The sequence below is a fragment of the Notothenia rossii genome (genome assembly GCF_949606895.1).
Source record: "Notothenia rossii genome assembly, chromosome: 8".
In the NCBI taxonomy this organism is placed as follows: domain Eukaryota; kingdom Metazoa; phylum Chordata; class Actinopteri; order Perciformes; family Nototheniidae; genus Notothenia; species Notothenia rossii.
In genome coordinates this window covers 43,217,527-43,239,819 of record NC_136906.1, presented here as the reverse complement: position 1 = coordinate 43,239,819, position 22,293 = coordinate 43,217,527, and the positions used below count along the sequence as shown (strand labels likewise).

Genomic DNA, 22,293 nt, shown 5'->3' with positions numbered 1-22,293 from the left:
CAGCATCTCGTATGAAGGCAGCATGTTCAATTAAAGCTATTTGTTACCCAGAAGCCACAACATTTAAAACTGCAGCTACTGAATGGGGATGTAATCACGAGAAATCAGCACATGAAGATTACATTACAATTATGAATCAACATGACTGTTTCATTTGCCAGGACTCTGGGCTCGTGTTATCGCCAACATTTCCATATTTAGGTGCTACTCCAGATGGTGTTGTGTCCTGCAAGTGCTATGGCGTAGGTGTTTTGGAAATTAAATGCCCCTACTGTGTTGCTGCACCGTCAGACCATACATGTCTGGATGATGTCACGTGATGGGCAGGACAGGCTGAAGAAGACCCATGCCTATTACTATCAAGTGCAGATCCAGTCATTTCTATGTGATGTTGAATATGCTGACTTTGTTCTGTGGGTGAATGGAAAGATTCATCTTGAACGCATAACCCCAGATATTGACTTTTGGGAGACGGTATACCCCAAAGCTCATGAATTCTTTCCGAAGGTCATTCTCCTCGAGTTGAGTGGGCAATTCTTCACCAGAATTTCCAATGCAACTACACCAGTCTCCATTACTGCACCAAAAAGGCCTCTCTGCCTGATACCAGAGTCAGACCCTGCTCTATGTGCCACTCTGACTCAGCCAACCGATACCCAACCACTGATACCCAAGTGGTGCCTTGGTCGTGGAGAGGAAAAGCTTCCCATGATAGGATGTGATAACACAAATTGTGAAACTACCTGGTTTAATTTTGAATCTGTTGGTATAACAGTTGCCCCCAAAGAAAGCTGGTATTGTGACAAATGTCATCAGCATGTCCCCTCTCAAAAGAAACAGAAGTATTAATCAATCTGAATGACAGTGTATATATTTATTTGATTGAACATGTTTCTTTTACATCAAATCTATATAAAGAACATGTAAGTGTAACAATCCAAAAAAGTTGTGCACACTGAAATGACACAAAAAGCATCATTATTTAAACTGATACTGAAAGAGCAAAACCTCAGCTCAAATATCCAAAACTCTAAACACATGTTCAGCTCTGCACCCAATTTGCAATTCAACTTTCCACTTTTTGAAAAGTAAAAGTATAACAGTATATTTGTGTTTCTGCACATATTTTGGAGACTTGAACAATCTTCATATGCAGAATTCTCTATATAAAACGCCATAAAAGATGAGCGTGCTTGAGCACGATGGTGTGTAGTTGGTTTTACAAAATGTCTTGTACTATAAATGAAGTGTGTGCCATTTGGTGCCAAAGTTTGGTTTTGGTAAGTGTTTCTGTAGTTGCAGAGCTTCATTCTGCAGTATATATGAGGTGTTTTGCACTTTGTGTGTATGGTTTTGTGAATGTGTTTTGAGAAAATAAGCCCTGCTTTCAAAAAATGTGTTTTTAGCATCGAAAAAAACTGTAATGTGGACACAATGTTAATCTATCTCTGTTATGTGAAGTGATCTCTGCAGCTTACAGTTAACGGAGCATGTACTTGTTTTTCACCCTTTTTCAATGGGTAAATTGGAAACCTGTAATAAATATAATACTTTGCCCTTTCAATTGTTTTTTTCAAAATGTATTTACCCAAGCTTAAATATTCTACCAGTACTATTACAGTGTGCAGTGCAGGTCTGAAACCACATTCAAGCAATTTCTGATGTGTCCAATCTGACAATAGAAAACTTGAGAGAAAAACATTAATCTTCCATGCCTGAAAACAGCTTAAATAACTTTTCAAACATTCCCCGACACAACCAAACTCCAAATCACTTTTCTGATTATCAAGACATTTAATTGACCAAGTACAACATTGACAATAATGTAATAATAATTAAAATACAAACATGTAATATCGCAGCACACTTCAGCTATTTTATCCATCAATGTAATCCCATCTACATCCTTAGGAAGTAAAAAATCTATAGGAATTGGTCCTCCCAAAATGGTATATTGCTGCCTTACACATCCTATGACACGCTCAACATGAATTTGCACGTTAGCCATTTTCCGTGTGTCAATTACATCTTTCATTGATAATTGTTACCGGCCTTTCATGAATGCAGGAACCTCAGCACACATGAAACCCACTGAGTCACTTATATTGAAACCTCGGTCTGCCAGAATCAAATCACCAGGGAAGATGTTATCTAAGAAGCCACAATTTTCTGTAATATGCTTATCACTGGACCTGCCACCCCATGCCCTTGAAATTAATGATATAACACAGATTCCTATCAGAAATGTTATGATGTTGTGATGTTTGTAGTTTGACCAAGTCTGAGCCCGTGCCATTAAATTTGATGGCCTGTCAATGAAAACTTCAAAGCAGTCTATTATAACAGCCACTTTAGTACCAAAATGAGTGCGGAAATCCATAGGCATTGTCAGTTGGAGTTCCTCTCAAGATGGCCACTTCAAAAGGAAACTCATACGTTTGAACATGACGTCGATAATCAAGGTAAACACACGGGATACTGTAGACGTGGATGTGTTGAATTTATAAGCCAGCTCTTGCAGGGGTTGGTTTAATCTTAATTTCATTAGTGTCAGTATAAACTGTTGAAATTTAGACAGTGAACTCTTAGCGTTCACACTGATGTGCAGTTCCACAAGATTGTATACCATCATTAGAATGGCAAAAGTAGGAAGTCCCGTGTAGAACCGCACACGGTCATCATCACCCTTAAATGTACTCTCTGAAATTGTGGACTTTACAAGCTTTTCTTTTAAGTTAAAATGTTCTGTTGTTACATTATTAATTTCAAAAGACATTTTGTCAATCATTTCACCAGTCAAATCAGTCTGAGTTGTAGTGACATTCTCTGGTTCAATCAGTCCTTCTTCTTCCCCAGTGGCTCCCAGGACTGGTGGGGGCTCTTCTGGAGATGGTATATCAGATACCATGCTGTAGAGATCAAGTAGTGCGATAGATGACCTTTTTTTGGCACGTTTATACCTGGCATGTGTAGCAGGAGAAGGTGCTGTGATTTTCTCGTGGCCCAATTTGACAGACGGTGCCCAGTCAGGATGATTTTTGTCAAAAAGTGTCACTGGTTTACCTGCAAATAAATCGGATTGTAGGTCAGTTATATCCTGGGTGAACTGTTAATTAATACAAATTTGACCTCTTTTGACAGGCGAAGTCAGACTTTAGATATATTTAAAACTAGATAGGACACGGCTGGCTTGGGGGATCCACTTGATAACCCGCATCGTAGTACCGTTTAGCAAGAGCGCGTATGTTTTGGATTAGACCAACCGGCTAACTCAAACATATCCAGGTTAGGTTGAACCAGCTTCGTAGTAGAGGCCTCAGAGGCCTGTACTACGAAGCTGGATCTCTCAAGCCAGCCGTGTCCTATCTAGTTAGGTGCACGTTCACATGAAAGGGGTGGTATGTGGAGCATTCAACCAATCACAAACATGGAGAAGCATACTGACAGAAGCAGTATTTTTGTTTAGCAAGATAACCTCTCGGATTTCCGGTACTACGATGCTGGTTCACTTTTTAACTATCAGCAGGAGGGCGGGGAAGCAGTGTGTGGACCTGTCAGCGCAACTTACATGATGCCGAATTTAACAAACACCTTTAAATAATTGGTTTAAACGGCATAATAATAAGGACGATCGTCCGTTCTGTGATTCTCCAGAGCACACATGTTAGGATATTAGGCTCATGGAAGTGAAACGAGGAAGCGGAAAAACAGAGGTCTGTGATGTATTTTGTGAAACAGAAGAACAGCTAAATAAATGAAACGGCCTCCCAAGAAGAGCTCGCCTCTCTCCAGTCATTTAAGTTAAAGTTGGTTATTGAACCTGAAGCTTGTTGATTCTGCCCTCCTCGACTACGGTCTGGGAGCCGACAAGAAAGTTCAACACACAGATGGCCAGTCCGCCCCTTTGTAGCGTATTATTTCGATAACAGATGAGCAGATCGCCACTGGGCTTTCAACTAAATACACAGCCACGCAAAAACTGCGGCATTTGTACAGCTCCTTATGGGTACTGCAATTAGTGAAGTGCTTCATTCCTCTGTGGTGAAACGATCAGCACTGCACCACGGAGGAAAGCGGCAGAAAGTCACCTGGAGATAAAGAGAGCGGGGCTGCGTTGCATGCATATCGAAAGCCAAAAGTGCCATAATACGGGGGTGAAAAAACGCGCGAACATACGGGGAGGTCCGTTTTTTCGCGCGAAAAAACGGGCCAATATACGTGCGAATGTTCGCGCGGTTTTTTATATGATAATGAGCCCCTCCTTCTGATTTCCTTAGCCAATAAGTTCAAAGTGTCTGTAACCAATCAGTGAAGGGTAAAGCCAGACCAAAACAATCTGTAGATGAAAAGTTCCTGACATGGTGAGGCTGTGCTGTAAATTGTGCATTATTCCAGATTCAGGGGACTAAGTATTAATTTGCCTTTGAATATAATAAATATATCAATCAATATATCAATATAACCTGCCTTCATTGTTTTTTTTTAAATAAAATGGCATTACCCTTTTCCTTAAACCTCTGGAGTGTGAAGTGAAGGTATTTTCTCAATTTTTAGATGTCTCCTTAAATCCACTTTTAAATGTACTTCTTATAACATGGCATGGTGTTACATGTCAAAATGTTCAGTAGTCTCTGGTGTTGCTAGAAATGCAAATTCACTCACCTTAGAGCACTGTCTTATGAGAAACCTAGCTTAGAAATCCGATTTTTGGAAAACTTCAAAACTGTTGTGAAACACATATGTACTCATGTCATCCATTTTTTTTGGTGTTTCAGATTTTGTTCACCAAAGTCTTTGGTTCACAAAAGTAGTGAAATATATCAATTACACTATAAGCCTATATAAAAGTGTTGTTCATGTCTAAAATGAAAATGTGTAAATTATAATTTAGAGTAAAATATTTCCATCCCTCTACTTTCACCACAGAAAAGTTACATCAGGACTGAATAATGACTTCATATTCCATACCAAGGTTTATGTGATGTGTACAAATACAAATTCAGCATTTCAACTTTATTTTTCAACCAACTATTTATGTTAACATATGAAACTGTAAAATCTCAATATTTCCTATATCAGAACTTTTTCAACCAACTATTCATTATAAATGTAAAGACAGGGGGTCTTTGTCCATGGTCTTTGTCTGTCTTCCAAGACAGTGGGTCTGGCTGCTGTGTAGGTGGGGCTGATGGTGCATGGCCTGCTGGTGGCTGTGTCGGAGGGAGGTAGGTGGGATTGTCCCGGGTTGATGCTGGTGGCTGGATTGGAGGTACGTCTGCTAGGCGAGACTTCTTTGCTGGCTGGGTTGATCGCGATGGCTGTGGTGGAGGCCTTTGTACCGAGGTGTATCTTGATCTTGTGGCAGGAACAGATGGAGGCCGCTGTAGTGATGCTGGTCCTTTGGTCCTCGGTGGTGATGGCTCTGGTGAAGGCCCTTGAGCAACGGTAGATCTTGACCTTGGTGCAGGCACAGATGGAGGTTCTTTCTCCTAGGCCCAGGCAGCTGTGAAATCTGAAAGAAATATAGGACAATAATTACTACTAAGTTCATTCAAATAAAGTTCAAGTGGAATGTTTCTAAAGCACAAATAACAATGCACAACTAAAAATAAAATGGAGAGGCGGGACAGGAGTCTCTCTCTTACACAGGTATTTTCCAGTTATTTCCCATTCAATATAAAGTCACAGACACAAATATAACTACATCTATAGGTGTGTATGTGTGGGATGAATACAAGTTGATGTTATTCATCTACACATGTTACCTCACTTTTACACACAGAAATCACTTTTACACAGAGTAAACGTTTACTAACGGAGAGTCTATTTTGTCACAAGAGAAAGTTCATGACTATCGATAAGAATACAAACAATACCTATGTGGGATTCACCATCAAAAAGTTTGTTCTCTTTTATCCTCCTAATGACACGCTCTACATGAACCCTCAGTCTGGCAATGGCCTGTGTCTCCCTCACCTCATAGGCTGGCATTTGCTTCTGCTTTGACAGAAAAGGTGGGCAGTACACCTTGCATTTGCAGCAATCGCTGATCAGGAAGCTCTTATCTACCATCACTGCTATGTTTTCAGTCAACAACGCAGCTATTCCAGATTGTTTGAAAATCTCCTTGTCGCTGACAGAACCACCATACAGACTGGAAACAAATGTCACTGCACCATGTGGGGCTATGCCAACCAGGGCTTTCATGGTGCAGTGAGATTTCTATGTAGAATACATTTCACTTTGGAGGAGGAGTGAGGATGGTGTTTGACACCTCAGCTCTGTGCAATCCAGGATCACCTGTGTGTCTGGGAAATCTTTGAATGCCTCTGGGAGGTGGGCTTGAACTTCTGCAGGTGTAAGCCAGATGCACTGTGACCCCAATAAAGTTGTAAGAAAACTTGTCCATGTTGCAATGATGCGGCTCACAGTGGACTGGTGTACGTTGAAGCGGTTTGCAAGGTCCCTCTCTTTCAAACCCACCGACAGGAAGCATAGACAAAGGAAGAACTCGTCAATTGGCTGAAGCAGCTGTCTCTGGAAGATAAAAACAAAAAAAGGTTACTATATTAATGTCATGAGTGTAGCACACTATGGGAAAAACATTAAGTTGTTTTAGTTCTCTGATGTATTCAAAAAGGATTGAGTACTTTAGCCTTTTAGCCTACACAAAAGCAATGAAATGTCGGAGAGACATTTTCCCTTCAGTTTGTGTTTAGATTGTGTGTTAAAAGAAACGTAACCTACCGTTGATGGACGTGCGTGTGTAACCACTTCTTCATTACTCTTGGCAGTTGATATCGCTCTAGTAACACAAACCATTTAATGAATTGAAGGCTCAATTAAAAACCAGAAGGCCATCAGGTGGTTATAGCTCGGGAATCTGTACACAAAAGACACATGTCAGTCATTAATTGACAGTAAATACAATCGTGTTAACTGTAACACATGGGCTAATGCTTTCCTCTTGTTTGCTATAATACATTACAATTCAAATAGACTGAGTAAGAAGGCACTAGGTGCAGGTATAGTAATCTACAGCAGTAAAATGTAGCAACTACATTAGCAGCAGTAATAATAATCTAAAACATACAGGGAACATTTTACACACAATGACTACGTTTACTCTTCATTCTTACGTGTGCAACTGGGGGAAACGCAGTGGATATTGACATACTTTTACTTTGGTAAGGTTTTGAAGATTTCCACTTGTAGTAAAATATTATCAGTATGTTGTTAGTATTAATATGTTTTACTCCACCACATTTAGTTAACCTTCATAGTTTCTAGTTACTTTTTATATATGAAAACACAGGATTTATGATTCTACATGTTCAGTTCAGGAGTATTTTAAAACCATAGTATTTGTACTTATACTTCAGTTAAGTTGAGTACTTATTCCAACACTGCATGCATATAGTCAGCGGTCACACGGCAGGTAAACAGGATTCTTTATAAGCTAACCCATCTCAAAAACTTGGATAGAATTTTGCCAAAACATTACCTTGTATAGAATCGGATATTGTCGTCGGAGCCAGCAAACCTCTGTTAGCAAAACTCTCGCTGGACTCTTAACTCCTGCAGTTGCTTCTGCAGATCCTCCACTGTTTTGGAGTTGTCTTCTGCAGCTTGAGAGGACATGTCCAGTGAAGCTGCTTCTGGGTCTATCCGCCTCATGCTGTCCCGCACTCTGCGTCTCTGTATCCACATCTGCTGGGCCTGCAGCTGTGCCCTGACAGATTCAGGGCCAATCTGGTTATTCCCAGCCACTATCTCCTTGATGAGGTCGTCTAGTGTAGCATCTGAGATGGTGGAGTATGTCCCAGAGCGCAGCATGTGGAACTGCCTGAAAAATAAACATGTTTTAAATATATGAGACCTACGGTATTCAGATTTACTTTACAACATGCATAGTGTAACATGGCTACAACCCCTCCTTGGGATGTTTACAATAAATTGAGACAAGATGGCACTTCCAATGTTGAAGACATTGCTACATACCTCAATCGCCGTCTCACTGTGCGCAGAGATACTTTTAATATCTGTGCCATCTTTGTTGCTGTAAAACCACAGCTCCTCAAAAAAGAGAGTTGCTCTCTGGAAATGCTGAATTGTGGGGGACCTCGACCACCCAACAAAATGAGTGGGGCGTGGTAGCCAGAATGACCTGCAACAACAGCAAAACATTAGATTACATTTATTGTCATTGTTGTAAAAGCAACGCATTTATGCCGTTGTGCCAGAAACGCACACAATGCGTCTATTTTATTGTCATTGCCCAGCCTAAAGATACTTTAAAAAAAAATGAAATGCAGTTTGGCATTAAACCAGTGGACATGCAATACACTATAGTTGTAGTATACAGTAAGAACAAAAGCATAAATGTGTATGGGCATAGAGATACATAGTTGCAGTCTGTGTCTTCCAACCCTGAAGACAGAGACTCCCCCTCTGGCACCCTTTCAATGTCCTCATTCACACGTTTGATGATACGTGGTGTACTACAGATGGCCAGACTGCCCTCGACGGGGGAGGGGGAATAGCGTCTCCTCTACTGTGGCAGGATATAAAGGTGGAATTTGGAGTACAGTTTTAAGTGGACAACTCGAGACTCAGAGCGTCTCACCAGAATGTTGTAATTAATAGCTGGCAACTACAGATTAAAAAAGGTGTTTATATTGGTATTACCCATATTTAAAACAAATAATTACTTTAAAATGTATTGGCCTGTTGGACACTTAGTACTCAACAATACTAGCACTGGTTTATCAACGAAAGCCTATGCTAAAGTGAACAATTATCACATCGACCTACCTTGTTGTGCGGGTGTGGTAGGCCAAGATCTCCGGACTTCAAGTATATATTCCCGAAGGTCCTGAAGTAAAAGATCAGCTGTAGGGACGTTAATTAGCCTGCCCCGTGACCACTCGAGGCTCCTTTCCATGGTTTCTAACCTGCCAGTAAACGGTTTGGTGAAATAGGGGAGAAGACAGAATTTGTAAGTGTGAAAGATCTCACACAACCTCAGTTTACGTTACATGCAAAAACAAACTACATTCCTTTGTGTTGGTAGTAGCGATAGGCTTGGCCCTTACCTCGTTACTGTGGATTGTAACACGGCATGACCGGCATCATCTGTTTGGAGAAGTCTTGTGCAGTCATTTATTGTCCTTTTGCAACGCAAGATGAAGTTTCTCGTGGACATTTTTCCGGCTGCTGCTACTGCTGCTGCATGCTTATAGAGAGGCGAAGTCCCTCCCTTTCCGGTTGAGCTCCATGGGACCTTATTTCGGAAAAGGTATGTATTGAAGTCAATGGAGAGAGAAAGATTATCTTTCGATCCCGTTTGAATTGAACCACAAATTACACATATGATTTTTGTCAATTTAAAAGATAATTTTGCTAGTCAAAAAAATTGAAATGTGTCGTAAAACTGTGAAGTAACACTTTTTTTTTGCCTGAAACCAGTCAATGACCTACATCTCCCGTCGCGCACCACACACCAAGACGGCCGTCACGTTGGCACATTTCACTTCTTTCTAGTTGCGTATTTTTCATAGTCTTATATTTCAACAGTTTTACGACAAACTGAGTTTTTTGACATGGAAGTGATTGTTTAAGATGACAAACATCATAAGTGTAATTCGTGGCACAATTCAAACGGGATCAAAAGATAAGTTTTCTCTCAAGATATATTGCCTGATCTTTTCCCTAACAGCCCTGATACCGAAAATTCATGGTATTTTTCTTTCTTCAGTGTCTGGAAAAGCACAATTATGTTGTTTTTCCGGTTTTGTAGACAACGAAAAAAGTAAACAATCCTTCCTTTCTAAAACAGAACAAAGAACACAAAAATGATGCAATGTGCAATTGCAATTGCACTGAAGAGAAACATTCGAATTCAAAAAATTTTTTTTTAATAAATTAATACATCTGAGGCTGATCAATTCCCATTTATTTGAAACATGAACGCAGGCGACAGGCTACCACCTTAAACAACTGGAGAACAGACAGCTGTTGCCAAGCAGTTGGGACAATTAAGGTGAAGCAGACCTTGGAATACTTTGCATTTATACAAAGATTGTAAGTGAATGAAAAGAGATAACACAAAAAAACGTTTCCTTTCCGAGACTCGAGCCCGGCCCTCCCGGATATTAGACCCTTTGACCGTTAGTCTACAAGCAGATAGTGGATAGATTTAGTTTGAAAGATATAACTGGAGTCCACCCACGCAGCGTCGAAGTGCGCATACTTTAGATATTTAATCATATATTTTCGAATATAAGGGGTAGAAATATGATTCAGATAACCGCATAAATATGTGGGCACATTTTCAATGTATATTGTCTTGTATAAATTAAGTTATACTCTCGAAGGCATGTTTATGTTAAATATTGTATATCATTACAAACAGCAGAGGGCAGTATAGGACACGAAAAGGCCTCAGTGGGCATGCCGTAAAAGGGAATGTGTTGCTGAGCGCATGCCGTAAAGTAAGTGTTGTTATTATGTGTCTGCCGCAGACTTGGCATTCTGGCTGGAACGGCAACAACGTTCCCTCTGCTTCATTCATTTCTCCTGTTCAACAGGTTAGTAGTGTGTACAAAGATTATGTCATATTTCGATCTAAGAAGTGTGTTTGAAACTGTTCTTTATGTGTAGTTTAATGTCATTCTGTCAGCTAGTTCGGCTCCACTACAGTGGCTAATGGCGTCCGCTAGCTTCTTTGTTCTTCTATGTTACTAGGTGTATGACTCCCGTGCAGTAGTTTGGCTTACATTTCAAGTGTATTCTGCTTGTATAAATATGTGAAATGCTGGTCTGAGTTCATAATTGTTCATATTATTGAAATTCTAATAGCGCGCTAATGCTATGCTAATATTGTGCCTATCAGTGTACAACAGAGCCAGGTTAAAGTGAGTACAGTCAACCGGGTTGTGTGTGTTATCACTGTATTATATACTGGAAATGAAGAAGGCTTTAATCCTTCATAAAAGTCATAATATGGCATGTGGATTTATTTCCATTTTTGATTAGAGAAAAATACGTCATACAGTTATTTTGATTTGCTAAATGTAAAGGTATGTTTTTTTTCCTTCAGATTTCACAGCTGCCTGGGCCTAGTGGCCCAGAGGCGGCGTTTATCCAGCAGCCAGAACCTTCATCTGTGCCGGCCCCCAGGTCAAAATCTACCGTGGCTCAAAGACCTCCACCACAGCCATCACCACCAATGACCAGAGGACCAGCATCCCTACAGCGGCCTCCACCTCCATCTGTGCCTGCCACAAGATTAAGATACACCTCGGTACAAAGGCGTCCACCACAGCCATCACCACCAAGGACCCGAGGACCAGAGGACCAGCATCCCTACAGCGGCCTCCACCTCCATCTGTGCCTGCCACAGAGTCCTGCACGGGTCTGATTTTCAAGACCCGCTCCCGCCCCGCACCCGTGACGTGCAGTACCGAACCCGCCCCGCTACCTGCACATATTGCCAATTAGTTCCGCAACCCGACCCGACCCGCCGGCACAAGATCCGCAACCCGACCCGAACCCGCATATATATAAGCAGTGACAACGTGCAATTATTAACACACGCAGTTGCATATTTGGCTCAAAAAGCCTGGGATGTTGTTTATTTTCTCCATCTAGGAGGACACCAAAAGCCTCCCAGACGTTGGATTTCGCTCTTGAAGAAGAGTTATTGAAAATGGTGTATTCTCCGTAGAGAGCTTCACCTCAGCCATTCAGAATGTGGTGCGCTCAGCAGCAGATAGATGCGCTGCAGAGGTTATGATTATGCTCGGTCCCGCGGAGGAGAGGTCTGAGGATTTAAACATTAAACTAAAATATTATTGTTTAAATATATTTATTATGCAACACCCGCAACCGGACCCGCATCATCTTTGTTTTACCCAGAAGCGAACCCGGAAAAAAGCGTTTGAAAAGATACCACCCGCAAATCACCTTTTTTGCGGGTCACCCGTCGGGTACCCGCGGATACCCGACCCGATGCAGGACTCTGGCCTGCCACAAGATTAAGATACACCTCGATACAAAGGTCTCCCCCACAGCCATCACGATCAACCCAGCCAGCAAAGAAGTCTCGCCTAGCACACGTACCTCCCATCCAGCCACCAGCATCAACCCGGGACAATCCCGGCATCAACCCGGGACAATCCCACCTACCTCCCTCCGACACAGCCACCAGCAGGCCATGCACCATCAGGCCCACCTACACAGCAGCCAGACCCACTGTCTTGGAAGACAGACAAAGACCATGGACAAAGACCCCCTGTCTTTACATTTATAATGAATAGTTGGTTGAAAAAGTTCTGATCTTGGAAATATTGAGATTTTACAGTTTCATATGTTAACATAAATAGTTGGTTGAAAAATAAAGTTGAAATGCTGAATTTGTATTTGTACACATCACATAAACCTTGGTATGGAATATGAAGTCATTATTCAGTCCTGATGTAACTTTTCTGTGGTGAAAGTAGAGGGATGGAAATATTTTACTCTAAATTATAATTTACACATTTTCATTTTAGACATGAACAACACTTTTATATAGGCTTATAGTGTAATTGATATATTTCACTACTTTTGTGAACCAAAGACTTTGGTGAACAAAATCTGAAACACCAAAAAAAATGGATGACATGAGTACATATGTGTTTCACAACAGTTTTGAAGTTTTCCAAAAATCGGATTTCTAAGCTAGGTTTCTCATAAGACAGTGCTCTAAGGTGAGTGAATTTGCATTTCTAGCAACACCAGAGACTACTGAACATTTTGACATGTAACACCATGCCATGTTATAAGAAGTACATTTAAAAGTGGATTTAAGGAGACATCTAAAAATTGAGAAAATACCTTCACTTCACACTCCAGAGGTTTAAGGAAAAGGGTAATGCCATTTTATTTAAAAAAAAACAATGAAGGCAGGTTATATTGATATATTGATTGATATATTTATTATATTCAAAGGCAAATTAATACTTAGTCCCCTGAATCTGGAATAATGCACAATTTACAGCACAGCCTCACCATGTCAGGAACTTTTCATCTACAGATTGTTTTGGTCTGGCTTTACCCTTCACTGATTGGTTACAGACACTTTGAACTTATTGGCTAAGGAAATCAGAAGGAGGGGCTCATTATCATATAAAAAACCGCGCGAACATTCGCACGTATATTGGCCCGTTTTTTCGCGCGAAAAAACGGACCTCCCCGTATGTTCGCGCGTTTTTTCGCGCGAAAAAACGGACCTCCCCGTATGTTCGCGCGTTTTTTCACCCCCGTATTATGGCACTTTTGGCTTTCCATACATGCATGGCTTCCTTCTGCAGGTATGGAAAGCCAAAAGTGCCATAATACGGGGGTGAAAAAACGCGCGAACATACGGGGAGGTCCGTTTTTTCGCGCGAAAAAACGCGCGAACATACGGGGAGGTCCGTTTTTTCGCGTGAAAAAACGGGCCAATATACGGGCGAATGTTCGCGCGGTTTTTTATATGATAATGAGCCCCTCCTTCTGATTTCCTTAGCCAATAAGTTAAAAGTGTCTGTAACCAATCAGTGAAGGGTAAAGCCAGACCAAAACAATCTGTAGATGAAAAGTTCCTGACATGGTGAGGCTGTGCTGTAAATTGTGCATTATTCCAGATTCAGGGGACTAAGTATTAATTTGCCTTTGAATATAATAAATATATCAATCAATATATCAATATAACCTGCCTTCATTGTTTTTTTTAAATAAAATGGCATTACCCTTTTCCTTAAACCTCTGGAGTGTGAAGTGAAGGTATTTTCTCAATTTTTAGATGTCTCCTTAAATCCACTTTTAAATGTACTTCTTATAACATGGCATGGTGTTACATGTCAAAATGTTCAGTAGTCTCTGGTGTTGCTAGAAATGCAAATTCACTCACCTTAGAGCACTGTCTTATGAGAAACCTAGCTTAGAAATCCGATTTTTGGAAAACTTCAAAACTGTTGTGAAACACATATGTACTCATGTCATCCATTTTTTTTGGTGTTTCAGATTTTGTTCACCAAAGTCTTTGGTTCACAAAAGTAGTGAAATATATCAATTACACTATAAGCCTATATAAAAGTGTTGTTCATGTCTAAAATGAAAATGTGTAAATTATAATTTAGAGTAAAATATTTCCATCCCTCTACTTTCACCACAGAAAAGTTACATCAGGACTGAATAATGACTTCATATTCCATACCAAGGTTTATGTGATGTGTACAAATACAAATTCAGCATTTCAACTTTATTTTTCAACCAACTATTTATGTTAACATATGAAACTGTAAAATCTCAATATTTCCAATATCAGAACTTTTTCAACCAACTATTCATTATAAATGTAAAGACAGGGGGTCTTTGTCCATGGTCTTTGTCTGTCTTCCAAGACAGTGGGTCTGGCTGCTGTGTAGGTGGGGCTGATGGTGCATGGCCTGCTGGTGGCTGTGTCGGAGGGAGGTAGGTGGGATTGTCCCGGGTTGATGCTGGTGGCTGGATTGGAGGTACGTCTGCTAGGCGAGACTTCTTTGCTGGCTGGGTTGATCGCGATGGCTGTGGTGGAGGCCTTTGTACCGAGGTGTATCTTGATCTTGTGGCAGGGACAGATGGAGGCCGCTGTAGTGATGCTGGTCCTTTGGTCCTCGGTGGTGATGGCTCTGGTGAAGGCCCTTGAGCAACGGTAGATCTTGACCTTGGTGCAGGCACAGATGGAGGTTCTTTCTCCTAGGCCCAGGCAGCTGTGAAATCTGAAAGAAATATAGGACAATAATTACTACTAAGTTCATTCAAATAAAGTTCAAGTGGAATGTTTCTAAAGCACAAATAACAATGCACAACTAAAAATAAAATGGAGAGGCGGGACAGGAGTCTCTCTCTTACACAGGTATTTTCCAGTTATTTCCCATTCAATATAAAGTCACAGACACAAATATAACTACATCTATAGGTGTGTATGTGTGGGACGAATACAAGTTGATGTTATTCATCTACACATGTTACCTCACTTTTACACACAGAAATCACTTTTACACAGAGTAAACGTTTACTAACGGAGAGTCTATTTTGTCACAAGAGAAAGTTCATGACTATCGATAAGAATACAAACAATACCTATGTGGGATTCACCATCAAAAAGTTTGTTCTCTTTTATCCTCCTAATGACACGCTCTACATGAACCCTCAGTCTGGCAATGGCCTGTGTCTCCCTCACCTCATAGGCTGGCATTTGCTTCTGCTTTGACAGAAAAGGTGGGCAGTACACCTTGCATTTGCAGCAATCGCTGATCAGGAAGCTCTTATCTACCATCACTGCTATGTTTTCAGTCAACAACGCAGCTATTCCAGATTGTTTGAAAATCTCCTTGTCGCTGACAGAACCACCATACAGACTGGAAACAAATGTCACTGCACCATGTGGGGCTATGCCAACCAGGGCTTTCATGGTGCAGTGAGATTTCTATGTAGAATACATTTCACTTTGGAGGAGGAGTGAGGATGGTGTTTGACACCTCAGCTCTGTGCAATCCAGGATCACCTGTGTGTCTGGGAAATCTTTGAATGCCTCTGGGAGGTGAGCTTGAACTTCTGCAGGTGTAAGCCAGATGCACTGTGACCCCAATAAAGTTGTAAGAAAACTTGTCCATGTTGCAATGATGCGGCTCACAGAGGACTGGTGTACGTTGAAGCGGTTTGCAAGGTCCCTCTCTTTCAAACCCACCGACAGGAAGCATAGAAAAAGGAAGAACTCGTCAATTGGCTGAAGCAGCTGTCTCTGGAAGATAAAAACAAAAAAAGGTTACTATATTAATGTCATGAGTGTAGCACACTATGGGAAAAACATTAAGTTGTTTTAGTTCTCTGATGTATTCAAAAAGGATTGAGTACTTTAGCCTTTTAGCCTACACAAAAGCAATGAAATGTCGGAGAGACATTTTCCCTTCAGTTTGTGTTTAGATTGTGTGTTAAAAGAAACATAACCTACCGTTGATGGACGTGCGTGTGTAACCACTTCTTCATTACTCTTGGCAGTTGATATCGCTCTAGTAACACAAACCATTTAATGAATTGAAGGCTCAATTAAAAACCAGAAGGCCATCAGGTGGTTATAGCTCGGGAATCTGTACACAAAAGACACATGTCAGTCATTAATTGACAGTAAATACAATCGTGTTAACTGTAACACATGGGCTAATGCTTTCCTCTTGTTTGCTATAATACATTACAATTCAAATAGACTGAGTAAGGAGGCACTAGGTGCAGGTATAGTAATCTACAGCAGTAAAATGTAGCAACTACATTAGCAGCAGTAATAATAATCTAAAACATACAGGGAACATTTTACACACAATGACTACGTTTACTCTTCATTCTTACGTGTGCAACTGGGGGAAACGCAGTGGATATTGACATACTTTTACTTTGGTAAGGTTTTGAAGATTTCCACTTGTAGTAAAATATTCTCAGTATGTTGTTAGTATTAATATGTTTTACTCCACCACATTTAGTTAACCTTCATAGTTTCTAGTTACTTTTTATATATGAAAACACAGGATTTATGATTCTACATGTTCAGTTCAGGAGTATTTTAAAACCATAGTATTTGTACTTATACTTCAGTTAAGTTGAGTACTTATTCCAACACTGCATGCATATAGTCAGCGGTCACACGGCAGGTAAACAGGATTCTTTATAAGCTAACCCATCTCAAAAACTTGGATAGAATTTAGCCAAAACATTACCTTGTATAGAATCGGATGTTGTCGTCGGAGCCAGCAAACCTCTGTTAGCAAAACTCTCGCTGGACTCTTAACTCCTGCAGTTGCTTCTGCAGATCCTCCACTGTTTTGGAGTTGTCTTCTGCAGCTTGAGAGGACATGTCCAGTGAAGCTGCTTCTGGGTCTATCCGCCTCATGCTGTCCCGCACTCTGCGTCTCTGTATCCACATCTGCTGGGCCTGCAGCTGTGCCCTGACAGATTCAGGGCCAATCTGGTTATTCCCAGCCACTATCTCCTTGATGAGGTCGTCTAGTGTAGCATCTGAGATGGTGGAGTATGTCCCAGAGCGCAGCATGTGGAACTGCCTGAAAAATAAACATGTTTTAAATATATGAGACCTACGGTATTCAGATTTACTTTACAACATGCATAGTGTAACATGGCTACAACCCCTCCTTGGGATGTTTACAATAAATTGAGACAAGATGGCACTTCCAATGTTGAAGACATTGCTACATACCTCAATCGCCGTCTCACTGTGCGCAGAGATACTTTTAATATCTGTGCCATCTTTGTTGCTGTAAAACCACAGCTCCTCAAAAAAGAGATTTGCTCTCTGGAAATGCTGAATTGTGGGGGACCTCGACCACCCAACAAAATGAGTGGGGCGTGGTAGCCAGAATGACCTGCAACAACAGCAAAACATTAGATTACATTTATTGTCATTGTTGTAAAAGCAACGCATTTATGCCGTTGTGCCAGAAACGCACACAATGCGTCTATTTTATTGTCATTGCCCAGCCTAAAGATACTTTTAAAAAAAATGAAATGCAGTTTGGCATTAAACCAGTGGACATGCAATACACTATAGTTGTAGTATACAGTAAGAACAAAAGCATAAATGTGTATGGGCATAGAGATACATAGTTGCAGTCTGTGTCTTCCAACCCTGAAGACAGAGACTCCCCCTCTGGCACCCTTTCAATGTCCTCATTCACACGTTTGATGATACGTGGTGTACTACAGATGGCCAGACTGCCCTCGACGGGGGAGGGGGAATAGCGTCTCCTCTACTGTGGCAGGATATAAAGGTGGAATTTGGAGTACAGTTTTAAGTGGACAACTCGAGACTCAGAGCGTCTCACCAGAATGTTGTAATTAATAGCTGGCAACTACAAATTAAAAAAGGTGTTTATATTGGTATTACCCATATTTAAAACAAATAATTACTTTAAAATGTATTGGCCTGTTGGACACTTAGTACTCAACAATACTAGCACTGGTTTATCAACGAAAGCCTATGCTAAAGTGAACAATTATCACATCGACCTACCTTGTTGTGCGGGTGTGGTAGGCCAAGATCTCCGGACTTCAAGTATATATTCCCGAAGGTCCTGAAGTAAAAGATCAGCTGTAGGGACGTTAATTAGCCTGCCCCGTGACCACTCGAGGCTCCTTTCCATGGTTTCTAACCTGCCAGTAAACGGTTTGGTGAAATAGGGGAGAAGACAGAATTTGTAAGTGTGAAAGATCTCACACAACCTCAGTTTAGGTTACATGCAAAAACAAACTACATTCCTTTGTGTTGGTAGTAGTGTTAACTGTGTACGTTATTCTCCCGACCAGGAGAGAAGCTTTAAAATAGGAGACTAAATGGAGTCTCTGTGAAAGTTCAATTGGGTACTTTAATTAAAAGAGGCGCGGTAGTGTTACAGACAGAATATTGTTCAGTCAGACAAACAGCTGTGATCTGGCTCTCCTCGATAGGGAAGAGAAGAGCCCGGATCTCTCCTCCGGTGCTGTTTATATATCGTCTGCTGGCTCCTCCCCGCCAGCCGGCTCGCCTCGTCTCTAATGTCCGTTATTGCATTTAAACAGAGGATAGGTTCTTTTCACATTCAATATATGCTTAACACGCAGTTTCTCCTCATATTCTCTTTCATCACTCTTCATTTAACACATTCTAAACGCTGTAATCAATACTCTAAACAATACTTCTCGGCTCGTTTGGTTTCCGGTCATTCCGGATGTTGTCACATGCTACTCTCGTCTGTAAATAATGTATTCAAATAAACTGTACCTTCATTTAATATTCAGCATGGTAGTATCTCGACATCTATAGTTGTAGTGTTAAGTCAGTAGGCTTCGTTTGCACCACTCTCTCATTTCGCTACTAAATTCACCTCTTCAGGAAATCGTATATTAGCCACATGCTAAATGCTAACCGGAGATGAAGGATTTTCAGAATAAAAGCTTAACTGCTTGTGCACAAGAATTTCTGGTTTTTCAGTATAAAAGAGCATTAAAACTGACGGCATGTTTAAACTACATTTCCCCATTAAAACATTGATTTTAATTTCTAACAGTAGCAATAGGCTTGGCCCTTACCTCGTTACTGTGGATTGTAACACGGCATGACCGGCATCATCTGTTTGGAGAAGTCTTGTGCAGTCATTTATTGTCCTTTTGCAACGCAAGATGAAGTTTCTCGTGGACATTTTTCCGGCTGCTGCTACTGCTGCTGCATGCTTATAGAGAGGCGAAGTCCCTCCCTTTCCGGTTGAGCTCCATGGGACCTTCTTTCGGAAAAGGTATGTATTGAAGTAAATGGAGAGAGAAAGATTATCTTTCGATCCCGTTTGAATTGAACCACAAATTACACATATGATTTTTGTCAATTTAAAAGATAATTTTGCAAGTCAAAAAAATTTAAATGTGTCGTAAAACTGTGAAGTAACACTTTTTTTTTGCCTGAAACCAGTCAATGACCTACATCTCCCGTCGCGCACCACACACCAAGACGGCCGTCACGTTGGCACATTTCACTTATTTCTAGTTGCGTATTTTTCATAGTCTTATATTTCAACAGTTTTACGACAAACTGAGTTTTTTGACATGGAAGTGATTGTTTAAGATGACAAACATCATAAGTGTAATTCGTGGCACAATTCAAACGGGATCAAAAGATAAGTTTTCTCTCAAGATATATTGCCTGATCTTTTCCCTAACAGCCCTGATACCGAAAATTCATGGTATTTTTCTTTCTTCAGTGTCTGGAAAAGCACAATTATGTTGTTTTTCCGGTTTTGTAGACAACGAAAAAAGTAAACAATCCTTCCTTTCTAAAACAGAACAAAGAACACAAAAATGATGCAATGTGCAATTGCAATTGCACTGAAGAGAAACATTCGAATTCAATTTTTTTTTTTTTTATAAATTAATACATCTGAGGCTGATCAATTCCCATTTATTTGAAACATGAACGCAGGCGACAGGCTACCACCTTAAACAACTGGAGAACAGACAGCTGTTGCCAAGCAGTTGGGACAATTAAGGTGAAGCAGACCTTGGAATACTTTGCATTTATACAAAGATTGTAAGTGAATGAAAAGAGATAACACAAAAAAACGTTTCCTTTCCGAGACTCGAGCCCGGCCCTCCCGGATATTAGACCCTTTGACCGTTAGTCTACAAGCAGATAGTGGATAGATTTAGTTTGAAAGATATAACTGGAGTCCACCCACGCAGCGTCGAAGTGCGCATATTTTAGATATTTAATCATATATTTTCTAATATAAGGGGTAGAAATATGATTCAGATAACCGCATAAATATGTGGGCACATTTTCAATGTATATTGTCTTGTATAAATTAAGTTATACTCTCGAAGGCATGTTTATGTTAAATATTGAATATCATTACAAACAGCAGAGGGCAGTATAGGACACGGAAAGGCCTCAGTGGGCATGCCGTAAAAGGGAATGTGTTGCTGAGCGCATGCCGTAAAGTAAGTGTTGTTATTATGTGTCTGCCGCAGACTTGGCATTCTGGCTGGAACGGCAACAACGTTCCCTCTGCTTCATTCATTTCTCCTGTTCAACAGGTTAGTAGTGTGTACAAAGATTATGTCATATTTCGATCTAAGAAGTGTGTTTGAAACTGTTCTTTATGTGTAGTTTAATGTCATTCTGTCAGCTAGTTCGGCTCCACTACAGTGGCTAATGGCGTCCGCTAGCTTCTTTGTTCTTCTATGTTACTAGGTGTATGACTCCCGTGCAGTAGTTTGGCTTTGAAAGCAATTCTAGAACCCTGAAGGCAAGAGAGACTGAAAAGAGTCAAGCGAAGCTTATAAAAGTTAACAGCATTTAATTACACAAAATATGCGGTGGTGTACAAAATGAAATGTGCGAGTGGAGGCGCTCTCCACATCCGACCGGTCAGTTCAGGTCAGGGGGTCGAAGAGATCAATTCTTGGCTTGCTCTTCCTGTTGTCATCTGAGGTCTTCTCCTATTGGCCGGCGTTGTCGGGGGGTGGGTCCAATGCAATTCCTGCCTTTTTCTGTAGCTAAATTGCATCATTCTAGCGTCTGTGGTTATTTAAACATTCCCTGCTACACATTATTCAGCGTCAATAAATGAGTGCTAATCCCAGTGTGCTCAGTGTACAACATCACATGTCATTTCACCTTGGTTCAAGGTTTGAAATCGTATGATTCCGCCAGATGCTAAATGCTAACCGGAAGTGACGAATTTTCAGAATAAAAGTGTTAAGCTAATAGTGAGAACTTCCAGTTTTTCAGAATAAAACTGATTTAAATCAAATAGTGTATTTAATTCAAATTACGCCATATCAACATTGATTTTAATTTCTAACAGCTTACATTTCAAGTGTATTCTGCTTGTATAAATATGTGAAATGCTGGTCTGAGTTCATAATTGTTCATATTATTGAAATTCTAATAGCGCGCTAATGCTATGCTAATATTGTGCCTATCAGTGTACAACAGAGCCAGGTTAAAGTGAGTACAGTCAACCGGGTTGTGTGTGTTATCACTGTATTATATACTGGAAATGAAGAAGGCTTTAATCCTTCATAAAAGTCATAATATGGCATGTGGATTTATTTCCATTTTTGATTAGAGAAAAATACGTCATACAGTTATTTTGATTTGCTAAATGTAAAGGTATGTTTTTTTTCCTTCAGATTTCACAGCTGCCTGGGCCTAGTGGCCCAGAGGCGGCGTTTATCCAGCAGCCAGAACCTTCATCTGTGCCGGCCCCCAGGTCAAAATCTACCGTGGCTCAAAGACCTCCACCACAGCCATCACCACCAATGACCAGAGGACCAGCATCCCTACAGCGGCCTCCACCTCCATCTGTGCCTGCCACAAGATTAAGATACACCTCGGTACAAAGGCGTCCACCACAGCCATCACCACCAAGGACCTGAGGACCAGAGGACCAGCATCCCTACAGCGGCCTCCACCTCCATCTGTGCCTGCCACAAGATTAAGATACACCTCGATACAAAGGTCTCCACCACAGCCATCACGATCAACCCAGCCAGCAAAGAAGTCTCGCCTAGCACACGTACCTCCCATCCAGCCACCAGCATCAACCCGGGACAATCCCAGCATCAACCCGGGACAATCCCACCTACCTCCCTCCGACACAGCCACCAGCAGGCCATGCACCATCAGCCCCACCTACACAGCAGCCAGACCCACTGTCTTGGAAGACAGACAAAGACCATGGACAA

The 22,293-nt window shown here is 41.0% G+C and overlaps 2 protein-coding genes and 1 long non-coding RNA gene across 10 annotated transcripts; 1 reads left to right on the top strand and 2 right to left on the bottom strand.

Annotated features, from left to right (window-relative positions):
- Positions 1–6,092: 6,092 nt before the first annotated feature.
- On the bottom strand, positions 6,093–9,387 carry LOC307016678 (uncharacterized protein). Its single transcript, XM_079645902.1, has 5 exons — positions 9,096–9,387; positions 8,815–8,954; positions 8,002–8,167; positions 7,505–7,846; positions 6,093–6,883 (listed from the first exon to the last, which is right to left on the bottom strand). The coding sequence occupies exons 1-4, from the start codon at positions 9,203–9,205 to the stop codon at positions 7,549–7,551; spliced, it is 714 nt and encodes a 237-aa protein (XP_079502028.1). The 5' UTR covers positions 9,206–9,387; the 3' UTR covers positions 6,093–6,883; positions 7,505–7,548.
- A 3,967-nt stretch (positions 9,388–13,354) lies between these two features.
- LOC307016681 lies at positions 13,355–13,737 on the top strand. Its single transcript, XR_013801871.1, has 2 exons — positions 13,355–13,415; positions 13,458–13,737. It is a non-coding gene; the product is annotated as an uncharacterized lncRNA (long non-coding RNA).
- Positions 13,738–14,218: 481 nt separating this feature from the next.
- On the bottom strand, positions 14,219–18,885 carry LOC307016679 (uncharacterized protein). Of its 8 annotated transcripts, none has more exons than XR_013801868.1 (6): positions 18,089–18,885; positions 17,276–17,441; positions 16,779–17,120; positions 16,022–16,157; positions 15,575–15,811; positions 14,230–14,786 (listed from the first exon to the last, which is right to left on the bottom strand). XR_013801868.1 is itself a non-coding variant. In XM_079645904.1 (6 exons), exons 4-6 carry the CDS (start codon positions 16,054–16,056, stop codon positions 14,369–14,371), a joined length of 507 nt encoding a protein of 168 aa, XP_079502030.1. In that variant the 5' UTR covers positions 16,057–16,157; positions 16,779–17,120; positions 17,276–17,441; positions 18,089–18,858; the 3' UTR covers positions 14,241–14,368. The 8 variants fall into 8 exon arrangements, 2 of the variants coding, with proteins under 2 accessions (XP_079502029.1, XP_079502030.1); XR_013801869.1 differs by having other exon boundaries at positions 14,231–14,786; positions 15,704–15,811; XR_013801870.1 differs by having other exon boundaries at positions 14,232–14,786; positions 15,758–15,811.
- Between the last annotated feature and the right edge of the window lie 3,408 nt (positions 18,886–22,293).

Bases quoted from the DNA above. Each gene is read 5' to 3' on its own strand.
- LOC307016678 (XM_079645902.1), bottom strand. From the start codon at position 9,205: ATGTCCACGAGAAACTTCATCTTGCGTTGCAAAAGGACAATAAATGAC. The intron at 8,955-9,095 runs GTAAGGGCCAAG...GTTTACTGGCAG, and splicing joins TTACAATCCACAGTAACGAG to GTTAGAAACCATGGAAAGGA. The intron at 8,168-8,814 runs GTAGGTCGATGT...CTGTTGTTGCAG, and splicing joins TACCACACCCGCACAACAAG to GTCATTCTGGCTACCACGCC.
- LOC307016679 (XM_079645903.1), bottom strand. From the start codon at position 18,218: ATGGAAAGGAGCCTCGAGTGGTCACGGGGCAGGCTAATTAACGTCCCT. The intron at 17,442-18,088 runs GTAGGTCGATGT...CTGTTGTTGCAG, and splicing joins TACCACACCCGCACAACAAG to GTCATTCTGGCTACCACGCC. The intron at 17,121-17,275 runs GTATGTAGCAAT...TTTATTTTTCAG, and splicing joins ACAGTGAGACGGCGATTGAG to GCAGTTCCACATGCTGCGCT.